Source organism: Cryptococcus neoformans, chromosome 11 (genome assembly GCF_000149245.1).
Source record: "Cryptococcus neoformans var. grubii H99 chromosome 11, complete sequence".
In the NCBI taxonomy this organism is placed as follows: domain Eukaryota; kingdom Fungi; phylum Basidiomycota; class Tremellomycetes; order Tremellales; family Cryptococcaceae; genus Cryptococcus; species Cryptococcus neoformans.
Window position 1 is genome coordinate 1101532 of NC_026755.1, and position 18225 is coordinate 1119756.

The window sequence follows — 18225 nt, forward strand, 5'->3', positions numbered from 1 at the left end:
GATGCGCAATTTTACTTGTTGTTGTAATATCGACCATTCCGATGTATTGTCGTATATTGTCAAGATTCTTACTTGTTATTCCCTCTCCATTGCTCGAGAGTGCATACCCTTCACCTAACATAATCTCACCTAACCCGAAAGAGCCCAGCAGACAGGCCCGCATACAGACGAACACACTCCAGGCTCGCTACGACAACGAACGAGCCATGCTTGCCGCCGAGTCGTTGCGGCCTGTCCACCAGCATGCAGCCACATCGCATGCAAATGTAGGCCCGGGCAGTAGTTTTTCAAGTATCGACAGCATTGCTCCAGGCTGGGATGGGCAAATTATGCCGGCATTGAAAAAACGTGAGTTATTCAGTGCTCGATAATGACTACAAACCACATGAAGTCAGCGTGCGCGTAGAGGAGATAGCGAGGAAACCCAACTCTTTTCTAAGGCCCTTCTTGCCGCCCATGGGGGCAGAACCCGTATGCGTCATGCTGATCTTTGAGCCTGTACCTAGGCCTCGAGACTGAGTCGGCTTATCTCACCCACCGTCTGTCTGCCGCTCAGTCTGACAACCACCCGACATCATCTGGGCTTGGTGACCCAGCTGAAAAAGGAGCAACTTTTTCTGAGCATTCTAGGGGAAGTCAGTTTCCTGATGACAATACTCAGATGAATGTACCGCCCGAGATGGCGAGCAGAACTTGTCTTCCCAGTCGCCCAAAGCCTCAATCCTTATCCAGGAGTAGGACGAGGTCTGGGCCGATGGTTGGTCCCAATGAAGTCCGCAAAAGACATTTGAATCCACCTTCTGTATCTCTCACCTCGCCTACTTCTCTGTCTGGAACTTCCGGTCTACAATTTTCGCCAATCGTGTCCAAATCCACACCTTCAGGTGACGGTTCTCCGGTCACACCACCTCCCTCCCGGATACCCATCCGTACACATTCGAAGTCTCAAGCAGGGTCAGATCCCGATTCATTCATGGCAAGTGACAGACCCCGCTCGATGCTAGGTCTTTCGTCTTCCTCAACAATACCCACTGCAATAGGAAGAACGAGTCGATCACCGCAGCCTCAAGGGCAGGTATCAAATACGCACAGCAAAAAACTCGTAGACGGGCCTTCAGCAAAAAAACCTAGGGGGCAATCCGCAGGAGAACTGGAGCAAGGGGATTTTCGGGAAGATTCCCCTACATTCGATGCAGCTCGAATAACTGAAGGTTTCATCAAAAACGAACTTCCGCCTTTTATAATGTCACCGGACGAAGCCTTACGTATCGCTGAGCGAGGTCACAATCTTGAGTCTGATGACGATGCACAAATGCAGGACTGGCAGCATCTTGAACTGGATCCGTATGCTGTCAGTGGCTCGTCTCAGGAAATGGAGCTTGCTGAAAGGAGGCGGGAGAAAAGAAAAAGAGCGACCACCATGAAGACAAGCGGTAGGCATAGACATGTTGCAGCGCGATCCGTTAACAAAGACTGGGAACCTGACTTTGGGCTTCCTGTGTTCGGAAATTCTTCATTAAATGCCGCAAAGCCCCGAGCTCAGACAGGAAGCACTCCACCTGCTACTGCCACCTCGTATCCAATCTCCCAGACTTCACGTTCTGTTTCTATGAAAGCGTTCTCTTTTACTCCTCGTACCCCACATTCATATAATACTCTACCCAATTCTTCTTCCCGTCTCGGCGTTGCCGCACATCTTATCCCCCCAGCAAGCACTTACACGCCGCCCAAAGGAGCTAATTGGGACGAGGTAGTGTTGCCTGCTGTGGCTAAGAAGTTGGGGATCGGGGAGGCAAGGAATGCCGACAAGATCGATATAGAACCGGATGCTGAAGATTTAGCAGTAGAATGGGACAAGAATGGAATACCTATCAAATGGGTGAGGAAGAAAATGGAAGATAGAACGCCTCTGAACAAACAGACCGACGTGAGTATGGTTCGGAAGATGGGCGAGCAGTTCGCTAAACTGTCCTCAAAGTTTCAAACCAAATCCCCTGATAATAAACTCATAGGGCTTCCTTTTAATCCAACTCTAGAGCCTTCGCCAAATAGTCCTTTTTGTCAATCGAATTATGATGCTCAGCATCCCGATACTATTGCACTTGGCCCTCAGCGCGAAGCGCCAGATCTGCATATTTTTCCGCCGCCGCTATCAAAAACCATTTCCCAGACAAGCATCAATCGGAAGCCCTCGTTTCTCAGAAAGGCAAGCATGCAAGGCATGACGAAACCGTCTTCTCAAAGGTCTACGCAGGGTCAACGGTATGACGACGAAGAAATTCAAACTTTCATGGGGAATGACTCTGCCCCAGGGCAGAGCCAATGCGGAGTTCCTTCTGTGCAAGCGCCAACCGCTGGTTCCACACATCGCCTTACAGATTCAATGTACGAGAAACATATGAATAAACACAGCGGAATGACCTCCCTGCAGGCGAACATGTCGAGGGTCGGTAATGTACAATCTGGGAAAGCTGTTGTGGGCTCTAGGCGAAACAAGAAGGCCAAAGAAGATAGCCATAACAAAGGTTGTGGTTGCGCTATAATGTGAAGTTGTATATAAATAGTGTGCGATTGTTAGATACACCTCATCTTTAACAACCATATTTGCCTGTCATAAATATAAGACCATCTATTGTATAATGCTGCTTCCATGTTGCCTGATGTACCCTGCTGTGGCAGTGGTTGAACGATGTCGTCATTGCAAACCGTGCGGAAACAGCCCAGATCCTGTACATTCTCGTTACGTCCTGCTCCCACCGAGCAGTATAACAGTCAAAAAATGAGCATATTTTTATGGATCCCACACAGGTGGGTAATCATATAGTACGAGTTGTAAATCTTCAGGAACATAGGATGGTTGCACGTCAACAAACAATTAATTATTAAAAGATTAACCATAGGGTTCGCTCGAGTATGTTGAAGGAATAGACTGCTCGTTCTTAATTGACTTGTCGATAATGGGTTCAAACGCATCTCCAGCCCCTCGTACGCACAGGCTGATTCATTCAGTCTGTTAAAATAGCTTATTGAGCAGCGATATTATTCCTGCTCCACTTCTACAGGCTCATCTACTCCCTCGACAGCTAGCTCTGGTACTGGAGGCTCCATTTCTCCGTGAACCAGCCCCTCATCTTCTTTAACCACTGGGCCATCAACATCCATCTTCTCCTCCGCGGTTCGAGTCCCCATTGCAGAATCTCCGTGCTCCGCTTGCCGTACTTCCATTCCAGTCCTTTCTGCTTCCCCCAATGAACCCTTGCCCACTTCATTTTCATTCGGCGGGATATTGGCGACTTCGACGGCATTGACTGGGATTTGATGATGGGGAGGGATAGCAGCATTATGGGTAACTTCATCTGTTGTGGAACTAGGCCCAGCGGATGACTCCTCTTGCTGCGAAACATTACGTTCAAGCACTGTCTCACTTGGAGCCTCAGATGCCTCATGGATGTCTTCTGCGTGTTTGGGAGACGTATGGCTGGAATCTGGGGGCTGCTGCACTGACTGTGGTGTAAGTTGCGCTTCAGGGCTGCGCGTTGGTTTTCGTTGGGGTTTCGAATTGCCATCACTTCCGACTCTGAGCTGAGGGCTTGAACGCTCAAGTACAAGAGGCTTGCTCTCGCCATCTTCAGCTTCCGCCGCCCCAGGATATGGAAGTCAGCTCTCAAGGTTTCCAATCAGAGTTGGTCGCTTCACCTATCTCCCAAAGGGCGACATTTGGAAAAACGCAGCCTCATTCCCTTGCCAACACTTCAAAACAACCAATACAGCATGTTCCAGCGGCGCTCGGTTCATGTCGTCGTCGAACAAAATCACGCTCTCTGTCTCAATCCTCCCAACAATCTCAAAATTCTCATCTTTCGCATCAATCGCGGCGCTCTTCTCATTCGCAGGCAGAGCCCGCGAGTCGCGAATATTCGGTGTCGAGCAACGAGTCTAGTCACGCAGCGGGATCTACTGCTCCTTCTGAAGACTTGTATAGTAAAAAGGCTCACTTGCCTGAGAAGAGCAGAGGGAGAGAGAAGAAAAAGCGAACGCGAGCGCTTATGACCCACTTGCAGCAGGCCGGCCTGATGAGATTGTGGAAAAAGGTGCTTTCCAAATTTCTGATCTCTTTATCTAGCTGATCACGGTTAATCAGACCAAATTCCCAACCAGTGGCGACAGAGAAGCTCTTGGGCAAGAGATTGGATTAACGTCGCGGCAGGTGCAGGTATGGTTTCAAGTAGGTTTTATTCGTCCATTCAGTGATTCACAAGGGACGCACCGTACTGATAACGACTCCAGAATCAGCGACAAAAAAGTCGGAAAACTTTGATGGAGAACGGCGGTATCCCGGAAGGCGAAGATCCTGCTGACTATGAAGATCTTCAAAAGTCCCCTCGTTCTCGCCGCCTTTCAATGGATCGGGAAGAAAACCTTCTCCCTTGGATCGGAGCCAGCAATGAACCAAGTGGGTTTGCCTATGACCGCAAAGGTTTAAATATAGGTCTACAATCTGAAGGTCAAGATATTGCTTATGGTTCGCCCGCGGGTGGTCTTGATCCTTCGAATGACCCTTCAAACCGTAGTTCTACGTCACCCCACAGGCGGTCGAGGTATGATAGAGGTGCCATCTCCTATCCTCCTCACTACGTAACTTCTTCCAATTCGTATCAATCTCCCAGACCACTGCGTCCTCACACCTATCCTTATAATCATCCGCCACCGTTTCCTTCAACGATTTCGTGGCAACATGAACAATACCCTTCTGTTCCCGAATCTCCTAGATCTGTTATAGGCTCATTCTTTTCTAACGACTCGCACTACTCGCGCATACCTTATGGTGCTTCTGCAGTGGGGGGGGAACATAGACGGACGAGTGTGGGGGCATTCGGCTCGCAGACTACTATGGTATCGCAATCGTTTGAGCCACGACCTGGTAGAATGCATCGACGCAGCGAACATTCGTACTATCGGCGCCGCTCTGTTTCTCGCGAGCATCTCAGCACGGTTGGATCACCAATTGGAATGCCACATTCTACGCTGGTCACGTCTTCGCATGCAACCTTCATGCATGGTACCGATGCCCCTTCATTTTCGGGACAGATCAATGCATGTTCGGGTTCGTCAGAATATTCAACACGACCTCGTTCGAGTACATGGCGAGGTCTACCTCCTTTAAAGCAGCATTTAAATGCTTCTCAATCGACAGACGCTGTGGCATCTCATTTACCTCCGACCTTGGCCCGAGTTGCCATTTCAGGCCCAGTTGAGGGTGGAGAGGAGTTGCCGGCTATCGCCTTGGGGCTGGTAAATGGTAAGAATCCCCAACCTTCAGTTACAGGAGAGGAGGCTGGGTCTCCCAGAAAGAGATCGAGTTTCTGGGGAGCTGAAGGCCGTCGAGTCAGAAGCCGAGGAAGGGAAGTAGAGGGGGGCGAATAAGGTTTCTGTCGTCTGGGACACTGGCCCACTGTAAAGCGGGGTGGGAGGTCTCTTTAAACCTTCTAGCGACTGTGTGTGTATTCGCCCTTTGTCACTCAACATCATATCTGTTTACGTCCGTCATTATATCCCCCTGCTATTTTCTGGGCGTCACGCACATGCCATTATCATCCGCATCCACATTAGTTTTTCCATCATCCGCTACAGTGGCTATCGAACGGGAGAAATATAGCGGATGATCATCCAAAAGGCATTGCTATGGTCGGTGAAGGCAGGGGGGCGCAGAAAGCCGGAAGTAGCTATTCAAACGAAGACGGCAGGCGTTTCATTGTTTTTGGGTTTACAATGACAGCTATTGGATAAAAAGAACTGTTATTTCTTACGGTAATCATTGTCAATTCATTTGGTGTGACACGAACCATTTACAAATTATGAAATATCACGCATATGATCTTGTAAAATGTTGTGTAAAGGCCTCCCATCATTGTCACAACATAGACCTAATTTACAAATTCATTTTCTGCCTTCGTTCATCTTGGTATCGCACCTCTTCCATATCGCTCTTAAAACGTCATGGCCAGCAAATAATAGAGCCGGATACCAAGGAATCTGCCATCCCACAAATGACGGATGAGCGAAAACAATAGCTTAAAATGAATGATTGCGGGTTAGATGATAGATACGGCACAACGGTCGACCGACTAATCAGATATTATTCACCCATGCCCCGAGCGCCGTTCGTTAATTAAGCTGCCGTCTCACTGCCCATGCATAGGCAAATACGTTTACTTTTTGTTATTCGTCCTGTTACGCTAATCTATCCCCTAATTCCTCATTCCGAGGCTCTCCCTGCATCTGTTCTCTTTGCTCTTTGCTCTTCGCTCTCTGCTCTCTTCGTCGCTACCATCCCTGATACCGTAAAAAAGGCAGCAAAGCCGAAAAAGCTTGTTCGTTATTTAATGACTTTTACCCAAAATCCTGTGTCGGTGATGGTCGAATAACCAATGCGCAATGTGTCGGTGATGGTCGATAACCAATGCTGCGCATCCCGAAGATCGCGAAATTTCTTCCCCCAATAATTATCTCGTCTCTTGTCTGCGAAGCTCCATACTACGTGAGTGTCATATCTTATGTCAAATCCATGGATCAAAAGCAAAGAAGGTGGTGAAAAGGAGAGGATAAAGAGGATAAAAAGAGACTGGCGTTTACTTAGGTATACATATTCTCTAAAACCTGCTGTACCTTCTACATATTGACTACTCGCATTATTTTTTTTACTATACTATTGCTTGTCCTACAGTGAAGGTGAAAGTATGTGAAAGAACCGAGATGGGAAAGTGAAAAAGTAACGCAGATACCCATGCGACCCAATCCCTCCTGGCCCACTGTGCATTCTCTTTGATTAAACACGTGCAACAATACCCTCTTGAATACTATTCCTCCTCCTTTTCTTCAGGGACGCCCATTCCCAAACCACTCTTAGAACTCGACCGGATACTACTCAATTTGTTACCACTCAGTGTTCGTCTGTGCCCTGCACCCCCAAAAGGCGATGGGCTGAGATTATGAGCGCTAAGTAAACTAGGCCATCGAGGCGATGATGTAGTGTGCGTGTTTTCTCGGTCGCCGGCGCCTACAGAAGCGGCGCCCGATGCATGAAGGGAGAGGGTAGGGCCGGCAGAATGAGGAGCATTCCCCTTATTGAGCTCGCGGAAGAAGTCTGCACGAGAGGGTACAGACATGGGCTCAAGGGGACCTCCCGGACCACTGACATTTCGTGGCGTGGCTCGAAGAACAGGCGTACCGTCGATGAGCATAGTCGAAGGGACACGAGATCGACCACCCAAAGGAGTGAGAGCGAACAGTGAAGGTTGACCAAAGTTAAAATCGAGATGACGGGAAGGAGTGGAGGTAACGTCGAAAGGAGTGTCGTTGATACGAGGGGTAGAGTATCGGTCTTGTAGAACTGGAACCGGAGTTGAGGGTGGCACAACATCTTCCTGAAACGCCCACATATCGGATCCGTATGATAAGATCCTTGAATGGTGAGGTCTCTGAGGGGATCGTTGTGTTCGACTGACAGGTGTTCTTGCACTAGAGATGTTGTTGACGAACATCGGAGAGGGCGCGAGAGCGATATGATCAATGTCGGATTTGACCGCAGAGCTGCGAGGGTCACCAAGCGTAGAATGGCTTCTCGTCGGTGTATAAGCATGTACAGGCGTACGCATACCAGAGGCGCTGGCATTGCAAGATGAACACCACCAATTGGGGCCAATTTTAGAAATATCATCAATGCCATTGCACACAAGGTGGTGCCATGTCTTGCAGGCCGCACAGGATACCATGGATCCCATCCCATTGGCGCTGTTGTTGCCGCAAACGCAAGCAACTACACCTTGAGGTAGTAGTGGGACGGGGCGAGACCGTAGGGAACCAAGTAATGCAGCTCTAGCTGACCCATCATCTCGTCGCCTCCGACGCTCCCGTATCTCTTCAGGCATCAAACGAACGACACTCTTTCCTCTACCCCGGGCCCACTTTCCCTTGGCTGTCGTGGACGGCAAAGAGAACGGATACACGGGCTCGTATTCTTCGTCCTCGCTATCATCACTAGACATCTCAAGATACCTCCTCAAAAGGGCCTCTTTCTCCCCCTCCTCTCTCTTTAATCGGTCTTTCATAACACCTCCAGCCAATGCCCATGGCGCCTCGTCATCAGGCCACATTGGCCTCGGCGCCGCTCGGACAGGTGAAATCTCTAGATGCTCACCCCAAGACTCTTCACCCATCTTCATCTCCTCCACCGCGGAATCTGTAGTACTCAACTGCAAAAAGCTAAGCGCTGTAGATTTTCGGACAGCTACTCTGCCAAACATTTCGATACGAGTGGAGACTAGGGGTTGTTCGATAATGTTGACGGGGGATTCGAAAAACAATTGAAGCCGTCTGGCTACTTTCTGCGAGCTTACTTCTGGAAGATCGTCGGCTTCTTCTGCGCGCGTAGTTGTAGGTACGTCTGCAGGAGTCTGAAGCTGAGGTCTAGCAGGCGATGAAGGGGGTGTCACCTTGCCTCTTTCCTCAAACCATGGTACCTCTGTTTCAAGCACTTCCTTCGTTGCGAGGCTCGCTTTACCTGATTCATCTGTTTCAACTACATCGATCGTTTTCAGGCGAGGAGACTTGATCTCTTCTTCGGGGGATTTGCCTTCTTCAAGCTCACCACGGGCGATCCCCAGTAAACCCAGCTTTCGTCCCTCTTCATGATGTCGAGTGATGACCAGGGGTCTGTGAGACGATTCAGCGCTTGGATCGGATACATCATTCTGTGTATGAGCCGATTCCTTTTCGACCAGGATTTCAGGTGCTTCATCGATGGGTGTCATCATATCTTCAGCATGTGCGTGTAGATGCGAAACCGCTGGTGTCAATGCGATATCTCCTCCTCCCCCAGACGTGGACGGTGGCGTCAAGAGCTGGGACTGCGTACCATCCTCTCGCCTCAATTTCTTTGATGGACGAAGGCTATCCTCGGACCTAATTCGCTTCAGCGCTCTAGACTTACTAACCGCTTCGGCCTCCCTCATCGGCTGCTTTCCCTTCTTCTTTTTGGACATTTTCTCTTCATTAGGGGCATAGTGAAAGGGCATCGCTAGTCCGGAAGGCATCGGATGCTGAAAGGAGCTCTCTGCAAAGCCATTGGGTGATCCACTTTGCCATGCGGCATAGGCCCTGACATCATCACTTGGATGAGGATAGTAATTCTGGGGCTGTGCCAGAGGTGATACAGTATGGCGATGAGGGGGAGGAGCAACAGGCTGAAGATGGGATCCGGATACGGTGGGATACGGGAGTTGATAGGCTGTAGGGTTGGTGATAATGACAGTTTGTCCTTGAAGATAAGGTGAATCGGGAGAGTTTTGGTATGGTGACCGGATGGTATGATCTGTCATACTAAAGAAGATGGGGGTCAACGAAAACATCCTTCACTGCTACAATATTTTCAGATTAGCCACTCACTTGTTCTTTCTTCGCCGTGAAGAGCCAGCAAAGCTGCCTAGTGTCGGATTCCAGTCCGTCATGAGTTCTTGTCCCAGTGAATTTGGCATAGCTGGGTCAAAAGGGGTATCATAGATGACTGGACCTGCCATAACAGGGCTCCGATAGCAATGTGAAGACAAAAAAGAAGCTGTGTCTATTCGGCAATGTCAGCGGACAGTTTCAAGAATGGACTGGGAGTCATTTCCTTGTCATGGGTACATCACCCACAAAAGCAACGATATGGACTTACATTATGGCAGCTCTTTTTTTTTTTTCTTTTTTACAGTTCTCGCCGTATCTTTTGGTTTTCACGCCAGGTGATGATTATTGGCCGCACGTATGGATTCGAGGGTCGCTTGCAGACAGAAGTGGCAAATTTCGTCTAGAAATCAAAGATGTATCAAGGCCGCAACGGAAAACGTGGAGCCGACGGAATGTGGGTAGTGTGTGATGCCCGCCACCAGTGTGAGAACAGCACTTCTAAATGAATGTCGTCAACGATCTGATCTGGCCTGTCGCATCCTCGAAAGCATCGTATGGAAGCGTTTTTCCAGGCATATGAAGCCCATGCTAGGAACAGCCGCTGGATGTGCAGCATAGGGGGATGGAGATGGGACTCACCGCAGGATGTTGCAGAGACGGAACGGCAGCGCAGAGTAGTTAGCCCTGATGAGACGGACCCTTTCCAGCTGGGAATGTGTGGTGGCGTGTGCCGCGGTGGCAAGTGGCAAGGGGGGAGGGGGAGCCCGGATGTATGGGCAGGGTGGTGGGAGGGAGGAGGGAGGAGGGAGCGGACTGGACTAAGGTTGAATGCAGGGAAAAGATTAGTGCGCTCTTACGGTGGAGGCTTCGGTGGGGGTAGTCTTTCAGCGGCGATGGCCTTTATGCTCTCGCTCCGTATTCTTCCCCACATGCTTATTTCCTTCCATGCATCATCAGAGTCCAGAACAGAACAATGAGTTAAAATTATAATCCTAAACGAATGTGAGGCAGCAAACGCCATGTCCACAATCTGTTTCAGCTATGGGCACAGACTCTGTCAGTGTCGTATCACAAAGCTCCATGTCTATCACCTCATGTGCGTTGCGGCGAGCGCTTCTCCCTACCTCGACCCCGTCTTCGGCCATCAAGGACAATAAAGCATTACCGCTACTACATCGATGACGTTCTCGAACTCTACGGCCAGAGACTACTAATTTTTGGACTTTATGTATGATGCACATAAGAAGAGCTTATTACAGCAACCATCAACCGGCCAACCAAGCATGTTTCATGCTGCTGTTGCTTGCTGGACGTCGTAGCAGGAGTATAGTGGAGCCGCATGACGGGGAGCATGCGGGTCATTTATTAATGATTGTGAACTGAATGAGTCATCACGCCCTATATTAAATGATAAAGCAAAGGGTCTCTCATACAATATTTAAAGGCCCTCGAATCAAATATACATATGACTTTCATATTACAGGTCAAAAGCCAATCTAGTAAATGAAAGACGTTTCTTCGCACATACCGACGAAAAACAATGATGCTTATCGGTGCCAGTCAAGACCTCTGCATTCAGTGGCTATTCGTCGGCCTTTTCAGCAGCTATGTTCATGGACAGGATCTTCGATGATATAGCAGAATAGTCTCTCAGTGCGATCACAGTCTCTAAGAAAATGCCGGCTCATGCTGCGTAAAAGCTGATGAAGGGGATTTTGTGAAAAGAGAAAACGACTGAGAGGGGATGATGATGAGATCAGAAAAAGAGGGCGGGCCCCGAACACTGCCGACGGCGGACGGGTAAGTCACTATTGATAACAGCGGCCAACTTTATCAGCTGAAATCATGAAACGTATATTCATCAGTCGAACACCACAGACTACATAGAATATACCAGGTGGGTATACGCCTCTTTCCCTCCTTCAGTCTGCTTACAATTTCCTCAGGTAAACGCTACAAGTCTACTATCAGTACTCCTTCCCATCACGACTTTCGCAGCTCCTCCTCTTCATGTCTCTTCGCATCCTCACCGGCTCGCAAGTTGACAGCATATTGGCTACGCTCCCCCTCGATCCAGCATTAGAGTCGCAAGCCAATGTCTTCCGCGCTTTCACCCGTCAAGCGAAAGGCGTGACCGACACTCAACAAGGTGCAGCCTCAATTCAAACGCCTCACAGGCTGACGGTCAACTCGGACGACTTTTCTATGCTTTTCATGCCTTCCCGAGCGCCTACTGGGGCCGCTGGACAGACTGGCCTGGATGGAAAGGAGCAAACCACAACAGCATGTAAAATCGTCTCGGTGCCATCTAATAGTTCTGCCGAAGGTCTCCCAGCAAGCACCATCATCATGGACGAGGTATCCGGAAAAGCCAAAGCTCTCATCAATGCTCGAAAGCTTACTGCCTTGCGCAATGCATGCGGTAGGTATATATACGCCTAAACAAGCATGCTCACAAAAGTCAGCCGCTGACACACTTGCATTACTAGGCTCAGCTGTGTTCTTGTCTCTCTTTCCAGCTGTAACGACAAAACATCTTCTTCTGTTTGGCTCCGGAGCTCAATGTCTATCCCACGCACTCCTTTTTCTTCGCCTTTACCCCTTTTCCCAGGTTACTTTTGTCGTCCGCTCAATAAATCAAAGATCCCAATCCTCAACCTCTACGATCCAATCGCAATTCCCAGCTGCCAGAGTCTCTCTCGCAGTGCATTCCTCTCCTTCCGATGAACTGTCCCAGCTAGTGGCGACAGCCGATGTCATAGTCACCGCTACTTCCTCCCTTACTCCGCTCTTCGACTCCTCATTTACTTGTCCCAAGCCCGGTGCTAGGGTGATTATGATCGGGTCGTACAAGCCGGAGATGCACGAGGTTGATCAGGCTTTGATGAAGCGGGCAGCCAAAGTCGTTGTCGATTCCAGAAAAGCTTGCGAGAGGGAAGCTGGTGAGATTATCGACGCTGGAAATAAGGTAGCTGGGGGAACTGGGTTAGTTGAATTGGGCGAATTATTAGGAGAGGCGGGCTTGCCAGGTGCTGTCAGCGGGGATATCTTTGAAAAAGAGGTCATCATCTTCAAATCAGTGGGTAATAATCAGTACTGCATGTTATGATATACTAAATGCCAACCTATTTAGGTTGGCCTTGGCATTCAAGATGTCGCCATCTCAAAAGTCGTATTGGAGCAAGCTGAAATCAACCGCATCGGGACAGTCATCGAGGATTATGATTAGATAGACTTAAAAGAGTCACAACTGATGCCACACATGCTTCAATCAAGCCGCATTAATGTACATGTTCAGTCTGTTTCTACTGTCATTCCTCGTTACTTTGAATTGACTACTGCCGATGCATGCTGTGTATGATATTGATGCAGCTCCGTCCCAGCATTATTTAACTTAACGTCGTGCCTCCACCTCCACCTTAAGATTCACAGTCGTCTCGCTGACGACGCGTTCGTTATAACTCTGTTTCCATGGATCATGTCACTTTTCCCGATATCATTGTTTTTCTTTGTAGCTGTTACTTGAACTGAACACCTATAGCTCTTTCCAACAGTTAACTCCTCCTTCTCTTTTTGATATACATTAAACTTACGGAAGACATGTCAAGTTTCAGCGTTCACAAAGCGGCTTTAGAAGGTTAGTATCCTCGCCTTTTGTCTGGCTATTATCTTCAAAAAGGTCCGCCTTTGCCCTAACCTTTATCGTAGGCCAAATAGGTCTTGCGAGATCATTATTGAATGATGATCCTAAACTTATTAACGCAAAGGACGAAGTACGTTCTGGCAGGCTCGAGAGGTAACATATGCTGACCTGACTTTTTTCCCCGCTTCGCCCCCCACCATCTTGTCCATGTGCTCGCGCTCTCGTTGATGCGTCCAATTTGACATTGCCCACAGGATGGTCGTACTCCGCTCCACTGGGCGGCTTCAACTTCAAATCTTTCTGTCCTCCAACTGTTGCTCAACTACCATCCTGACTTGGAAGCGAGAGATACTATGGGATGGACTGCTTTGATGATTGCCTGTTGGTTCATTTCGGCTCTTATAAATTAGAGAAAAGTTGGGTCTAACCAAAAGTATTCTGTTTGTTGATTCCCATTTTAGCTGCGGCAGGACACCCGGAAATGGTCAAAGAGCTGATAGGTGCCGGTGCTAAAGTCGACGCAGTGAATGAGAAGGGTCAAACGTCCTTGTGAGTTTGTCCTCTGTGTCTGGTATCTGCCGTAGCTGCTTACCACTCAGTCTTTTCTGATAATGCTAGACATTATGCGGCTTCCAAGGGAAACGTATCTGTAAGTGCCTAGTGTCTCAATATCTATAGATATTAACGTCGTTGCAGATTGGCCGTTTGCTCATCAACCATGGGGCGGATGTAAGTGTCAAGCATGTTCCAAACACACATAGCAAACGTTTATCTTTATTCTGTCACTCAGATTAATGCCAAAGACCGAGCGTCACAGCATCCCCTTCATCGAGCTGCAACCACAGGTAACAATGCTTTTTTGCAATTACTTTTGAATCCCCCAGAGGGGCGACCGAAGACGAGGTTGAATACCGCTGACCGTGCCGGTAAGTCTCTATCCTTCCTTACCCTTGTAGAATTACTTGCTTGAGACACTCGCTGACAAGGTGGGACCATTATCAAGGTAACACACCTCTGCACCTGGCGATGGAAAGTGGACACGGAGACGCTGCTGTAGTGCTCATCGAGGCTGGAGCGGACCGTGAACGGTCAAACTCTGAGGGGCAAGTGGCCGAAGAGATTGAGGGTGTCGGCGGACAAGAACAAAAAAAGGTTAGGGAATACGTAGCGTCCAAGGTAGGACGAAGGACTGAGTGATGACGCGTAATTGGGTATGTAATGAGTCTGTGCATACATCAACTGTCCTGTAACAACCATGCAACCACGTTCACTCTCCATTATGAAAAGCTTTTTTCAAATAGCAACCCCATAATTTACACAGTTGACGCCAAATAGCGTCTGCAAACCCCTGCATCACACCCAACGCCGCTCGATACAAAGCTATTTCGCAAAGTTACACGCGCGAAGCGATGTTCTCGATACATGCTTCTTCTGCTTTTCCACCATCACCCAAAATTTCTGACCCATTGGCGCCGATACCTTCCATGGAGCTTAACGGCTCTTTGTCAAAGATTTCTCGAATTTCTTCCAGTGTACGGCCTTTCGTCTCCGGACTAAAGATCCCATGAGTTAAAGTCGATTGTCAATAAACTTGTCGGGACTCACAAGAGCAGCCATTGAAGGAACAGGAACAGCACCAAAATGCAGTCATACACGATGTAATATTTCCAAGAGATGTTTGATAATCCGATGGGGTTGACGAATTGGTTGAAGAACATTGCAAGGTAGATGCAGAATTGGGTGATAGAGTAACCCTTGGCGCGTAGTGAATACGGAAGTACTTCAATCGGATAAGCCGACTGAAGACCTGTGAAACCAAAGTCGTACGATGCTGGTTACCAGGCATCAGATACCAAGCCGCCTACTCCATGGGAAAACTTACCGAAGAAGAAAAACAAGAATGCGACCTGAGCATACCCAACGACTGGCTTACCTGTCTTGGTAAATTCGGCGGCCAAAGCAGTGATGATAATATAGCAAATCAACATGCCCCCTGTAGAAATGAAAAACAGTGGTCGACGGCCGAGCTTATTGGCTGAAAGAGCCCCAGCAATGGCCCAGGGATAGTTCCAGATGTTCATGCAAACATTGATGAGAGCTTGAGTGGCGGAAGATGTGACACCGGCCGTGGTCAGGATGGGGGAAAGATAATATGTTACAATGCCGTTCTACCATAACTCATAAACGAATGCTGCGGGGATGCAAGGGATGCCGGTTTATGGAAAGACTCACTCCAGACCATTGACACATGAAACCGACAAGGATACAAATGATAAGACGGTGACGGTTACCCCGGGTCTTGAGAAGAGTCAGGTAGGACGTGCCATGTTGACTGGTCTTTTCGATCTCCAAGGCCTCCACGATTTCAGCATATTCCAGCTTGACTAAAGCATCTTCCTTATCTCCATTCGCCTATTAATAGTTGCAATTAGCAGTGGGCACACTGCAAGGGATTTGAGACACTGACATGGTACTTGGCAAGCGTGTTGAGAGCTTCTTCATTGCGGCCCTTGGAAATCAGCCATCGAGGGGATTCAGGCATCAGTGTGACAGTGCTAATTGTTAAGATACGTTAATATACCATCTTATTTCAAACGAGAATGACCTCACATAACAGCTAGCAAGATCTCTGGGGTAATCTGAAGGAGACATGGCAGCCTCCAGCTCCAATCACCAGTCATTCCTACCAAGGTCCCATACGTGATCCATCCAATGATGACAGCACCGATATACCAGCTGCAATTGTACAACAGACTTGCTTGACCTCTCATCCTAGGGTGTGCAAGCTCCATCAAAAGTGTTGGTGCTGATGTACCTGTAAGGGCAATGCCAAAGCCAATGACGAACCTTGTGCCCAGGAAGGCATTGGCGCCATAGGTAAAAGACTGAGCAATACCTCCCACAATGACGGAGATACAACCCAATAGGAGAGACGAACGCCGGCCGAAGCGGTCCATACAGTAGGCAGAGATGGGCAAGGCTGGGAGGGCACCAAGAGAGAAAGACGCAATGACAAGGCCGAGGTGGTTGTCAGATATGTCTCCCAGGTTGTCCATGACTGTTGAGGGAGTTAGTACATGTGTATAGATATGGAAGACATGAGGCCTACATGAATCAATAATTTGAAGGCCATTGATTAAGGAGCCATCGACACCACTGCCTACCTGGAAAACTGTCAATTTCGACATCCTGAATCGGTCGAATGGACTCACCGCAGAAATAGTGCATATGGCCATGAAAAAGACAAGTTTCCGCAATCCGGGGTCATTCCACCATGAAGCCGCTGTGTTGTTTGGTACAGCGTTGAAAGCAAAGTTTCCTCCTGCCATTGTGGCTGGTCGGCAATGTTGATGGTGATGATAAGAAGATGATTAATAGTCTATTGAAAGTGAATATCGCAGGGCTCCAGCCCGTCCCAGTCCATACTTGAAATCTGGCTATATATCTGGGGTTGTTAGTCCAGTTGGAACAGGTCCAATGATGTCTGGCAATTATTGAGTTTTCTCTATTATTAGAATAGAGCTTATCAAAGAGCCAGGCCGAGCTATGTCATGGTAAGTCCATTACTTTTGAAAGACGTTCCGATCCGATACAGATAGAAAAGTAGATGTGCGATGTGTATAAGTGGTATGATACCGAATTTTATCGGCCCGAAATGCGTGTGGAAGTCGGAAAGGGATGTCAGCTGGTAGATGGCTTGCACTCTGTGTTTTGTAACTGTGAGCCGCTGTGAAGAGTGAAGATCATCAGCCATCTGAAGGATGAGTGTAAGATGGCAGCGGAGGCAGAAGACAGAAGGCAGAAGCATCCACCGGGATTCAGTAATAACTAATTGACGCTAACACTCAGGGTTGTGCCGCGTTTGTGCCGACAATTGAGCCGATCATTACTTGATCTCCGAGTCAGGAGGTGAACGAACGCAGAGACGCATCATGGATCATGGATGATTTGAGGAGAGATCAGCAAAAGGAAACAAGGGAAAAAAAAACAAAAGGAGCAAGAAAGGACAGTTGAGAAATCGGACAGTTTCTCAGCTGCGGCGTCTTTCGCTTTGGTGCCTTCCATTCTATCGGCGCCTGAGTCGGCCGGGGCACCTCCGTGGGGTCACTGGGGCCCTAAAGACGTTGATTTTCTTTCGGAACGTCTGTCCTCCTGCCTCCAACCGCCTGCTTGCTGTCTGCCATCTGCCGTTTTTTGTCTTCCTCCGTTCATCGTTCATGAACCAAACTTCTTATCATCATGACCTTCTTAAAGCTCAGACTGATTGAGTAATGAAATGGAGTGCCAATGAGCCATGACTAACTGCGGCATGCAGCCACCATTTCGTGCCCCATTTTCCACTCTCTGATGGCATTTGATACTTTCATAAGCTGAGCGACCGCTGATGTGCGCTTAGTTGGCTGCAATCAGTGAATCTGCAATGAGTCGGCATTGGTGTCGGATGCCCGTGAGCAACAACTGTCTCAAAGATTGAACAGCTTGCCATGGCTGGTTCGATACCCTTTTTAACGTTGGGGCTTTCTGAAAGGGACATTAGACGACTTAGAGAGCATCCAAGTGATTCACAAACCGTCCGGCGCCTCGGACCTGTTTCTGCAGTCAAGATCAGTTACGTCTCAACATTTAAGCTGACCAAGGTGAGTCATGGGTCCTTATTGTTACTGTATACTTACAACTGGCATAACCCATTACTAATACTAAATCGCCTCAGATTTCGTACCAAGTGTCTCCCCTGATCAGACAGGAGAATAAGCTCAATGTACCCTCTCATCTGCAAGTGGCATTGAACGCTAACCTACCCACTCACAACAAGTACTTGTTTGATCCAAGACGATGGCAATTGTCAGTTCAGGGGCATTTGCTTTACTCTCATGGACTCAGATGAGTATCACGGAGGGTGAGAGAGGTAGTTGTAATGCAATTGAGGAAGGAGACAAGTAGAGAGGTTAAGTCATCGGTGCTTTTGGCGCAAGTATAGGCAGGGAATGGGCAGCCTTATGTGTCTTTACTATAATGGTTCACCACTTGCTGACATTTCGACATTGTCATGACTACAAACAACCAGAATAGTGTCTAATGCAGCTGCAAGTTTTCTGTTGTGATCTCCAGGCTGCTGGTGCATGTGGTAAAGAGTG

General features: G+C 48.5%; 8 protein-coding genes; 5 read left to right on the forward strand and 3 right to left on the reverse strand.

Annotated features, from left to right (window-relative positions):
- Window positions 1-50: 50 nt before the first annotated feature.
- On the forward strand, window positions 51-2740 carry CNAG_01856 (hypothetical protein). Its single transcript, XM_012197088.1, has 3 exons — window positions 51-348; window positions 507-1927; window positions 1979-2740. The coding sequence occupies exons 1-3, from the start codon at window positions 207-209 to the stop codon at window positions 2546-2548; spliced, it is 2133 nt and encodes a 710-aa protein (XP_012052478.1). The 5' UTR covers window positions 51-206; the 3' UTR covers window positions 2549-2740.
- Window positions 2741-2833: 93 nt separating this feature from the next.
- CNAG_01858 (hypothetical protein) lies at window positions 2834-6119 on the forward strand. Its single transcript, XM_012197416.1, has 3 exons — window positions 2834-4091; window positions 4142-4225; window positions 4288-6119. The coding sequence occupies exons 1-3, from the start codon at window positions 3651-3653 to the stop codon at window positions 5422-5424; spliced, it is 1662 nt and encodes a 553-aa protein (XP_012052806.1). The 5' UTR covers window positions 2834-3650; the 3' UTR covers window positions 5425-6119.
- Window positions 3040-3822, reverse strand: CNAG_01857 (hypothetical protein; the record flags this gene model as incomplete). The annotated part of the gene is made up of 2 exons (XM_012197415.1): window positions 3570-3822; window positions 3040-3504 (listed from the first exon to the last, which is right to left on the reverse strand). Exons 1-2 carry the CDS (start codon window positions 3624-3626, stop codon window positions 3040-3042), a joined length of 522 nt encoding a protein of 173 aa, XP_012052805.1. The 5' UTR covers window positions 3627-3822.
- Window positions 6120-6595: 476 nt separating the features above from the next.
- On the reverse strand, window positions 6596-10324 carry CNAG_01859 (hypothetical protein). XM_012197417.1 has 4 exons: window positions 10087-10324; window positions 9716-9945; window positions 9445-9619; window positions 6596-9378 (listed from the first exon to the last, which is right to left on the reverse strand). Exons 3-4 carry the CDS (start codon window positions 9573-9575, stop codon window positions 6858-6860), a joined length of 2652 nt encoding a protein of 883 aa, XP_012052807.1. The 5' UTR covers window positions 9576-9619; window positions 9716-9945; window positions 10087-10324; the 3' UTR covers window positions 6596-6857.
- Window positions 10325-11259: 935 nt separating this feature from the next.
- Window positions 11260-12824, forward strand: CNAG_01860 (ornithine cyclodeaminase). XM_012197418.1 has 4 exons: window positions 11260-11344; window positions 11394-11869; window positions 11937-12526; window positions 12581-12824. Exons 2-4 carry the CDS (start codon window positions 11458-11460, stop codon window positions 12674-12676), a joined length of 1098 nt encoding a protein of 365 aa, XP_012052808.1. The 5' UTR covers window positions 11260-11344; window positions 11394-11457; the 3' UTR covers window positions 12677-12824.
- A 71-nt stretch (window positions 12825-12895) lies between these two features.
- On the forward strand, window positions 12896-14367 carry CNAG_01861 (26S proteasome non-ATPase regulatory subunit 10). XM_012197089.1 has 8 exons: window positions 12896-13084; window positions 13156-13220; window positions 13345-13471; window positions 13552-13639; window positions 13709-13739; window positions 13787-13819; window positions 13881-14016; window positions 14094-14367. Exons 1-8 carry the CDS (start codon window positions 13048-13050, stop codon window positions 14285-14287), a joined length of 711 nt encoding a protein of 236 aa, XP_012052479.1. The 5' UTR covers window positions 12896-13047; the 3' UTR covers window positions 14288-14367.
- On the reverse strand, window positions 14298-17405 carry CNAG_01862 (hexose transporter). Its single transcript, XM_012197419.1, has 8 exons — window positions 16303-17405; window positions 16200-16254; window positions 15701-16148; window positions 15558-15645; window positions 15323-15502; window positions 14973-15258; window positions 14696-14921; window positions 14298-14643 (listed from the first exon to the last, which is right to left on the reverse strand). The coding sequence occupies exons 1-8, from the start codon at window positions 16417-16419 to the stop codon at window positions 14484-14486; spliced, it is 1560 nt and encodes a 519-aa protein (XP_012052809.1). The 5' UTR covers window positions 16420-17405; the 3' UTR covers window positions 14298-14483.
- Window positions 17406-17545: 140 nt separating this feature from the next.
- Window positions 17546-18186, forward strand: CNAG_07610 (hypothetical protein). The gene is made up of 2 exons (XM_012197543.1): window positions 17546-17727; window positions 17802-18186. The coding sequence occupies exons 1-2, from the start codon at window positions 17575-17577 to the stop codon at window positions 17973-17975; spliced, it is 327 nt and encodes a 108-aa protein (XP_012052933.1). The 5' UTR covers window positions 17546-17574; the 3' UTR covers window positions 17976-18186.
- The last annotated feature ends 39 nt before the right edge of the window (window positions 18187-18225 follow it).

Bases quoted from the DNA above. Each gene is read 5' to 3' on its own strand.
- CNAG_01856 (XM_012197088.1), top strand. From the start codon at position 207: ATGCTTGCCGCCGAGTCGTTGCGGCCTGTCCACCAGCATGCAGCCACA. The intron at 349-506 runs GTGAGTTATTCA...GCCTGTACCTAG, and splicing joins TATGCCGGCATTGAAAAAAC to GCCTCGAGACTGAGTCGGCT. The intron at 1,928-1,978 runs GTGAGTATGGTT...CTGTCCTCAAAG, and splicing joins CTCTGAACAAACAGACCGAC to TTTCAAACCAAATCCCCTGA.
- CNAG_01858 (XM_012197416.1), top strand. From the start codon at position 3,651: ATGGAAGTCAGCTCTCAAGGTTTCCAATCAGAGTTGGTCGCTTCACCT. The intron at 4,092-4,141 runs GTGCTTTCCAAA...ACGGTTAATCAG, and splicing joins TGATGAGATTGTGGAAAAAG to ACCAAATTCCCAACCAGTGG. The intron at 4,226-4,287 runs GTAGGTTTTATT...TAACGACTCCAG, and splicing joins AGGTGCAGGTATGGTTTCAA to AATCAGCGACAAAAAAGTCG.
- CNAG_01859 (XM_012197417.1), bottom strand. From the start codon at position 9,575: ATGGCAGGTCCAGTCATCTATGATACCCCTTTTGACCCAGCTATGCCA. The intron at 9,379-9,444 runs GTGAGTGGCTAA...CATCTTCTTTAG, and splicing joins TCACGGCGAAGAAAGAACAA to TATGACAGATCATACCATCC.
- CNAG_01860 (XM_012197418.1), top strand. From the start codon at position 11,458: ATGTCTCTTCGCATCCTCACCGGCTCGCAAGTTGACAGCATATTGGCT. The intron at 11,870-11,936 runs GTAGGTATATAT...TTGCATTACTAG, and splicing joins TGCCTTGCGCAATGCATGCG to GCTCAGCTGTGTTCTTGTCT. The intron at 12,527-12,580 runs GTGGGTAATAAT...CAACCTATTTAG, and splicing joins AGGTCATCATCTTCAAATCA to GTTGGCCTTGGCATTCAAGA.
- CNAG_01861 (XM_012197089.1), top strand. From the start codon at position 13,048: ATGTCAAGTTTCAGCGTTCACAAAGCGGCTTTAGAAG. The intron at 13,472-13,551 runs GTTGGTTCATTT...TTCCCATTTTAG, and splicing joins GACTGCTTTGATGATTGCCT to CTGCGGCAGGACACCCGGAA. The intron at 14,017-14,093 runs GTAAGTCTCTAT...ACCATTATCAAG, and splicing joins GAATACCGCTGACCGTGCCG to GTAACACACCTCTGCACCTG.
- CNAG_01862 (XM_012197419.1), bottom strand. From the start codon at position 16,419: ATGGCAGGAGGAAACTTTGCTTTCAACGCTGTACCAAACAACACAGCG. The intron at 16,149-16,199 runs GTAGGCCTCATG...CTCCCTCAACAG, and splicing joins CCTTCAAATTATTGATTCAT to TCATGGACAACCTGGGAGAC. The intron at 15,503-15,557 runs GTCAGTGTCTCA...AACTATTAATAG, and splicing joins ACACGCTTGCCAAGTACCAT to GCGAATGGAGATAAGGAAGA.
- CNAG_07610 (XM_012197543.1), top strand. From the start codon at position 17,575: ATGGCTGGTTCGATACCCTTTTTAACGTTGGGGCTTTCTGAAAGGGAC. The intron at 17,728-17,801 runs GTGAGTCATGGG...AAATCGCCTCAG, and splicing joins CAACATTTAAGCTGACCAAG to ATTTCGTACCAAGTGTCTCC.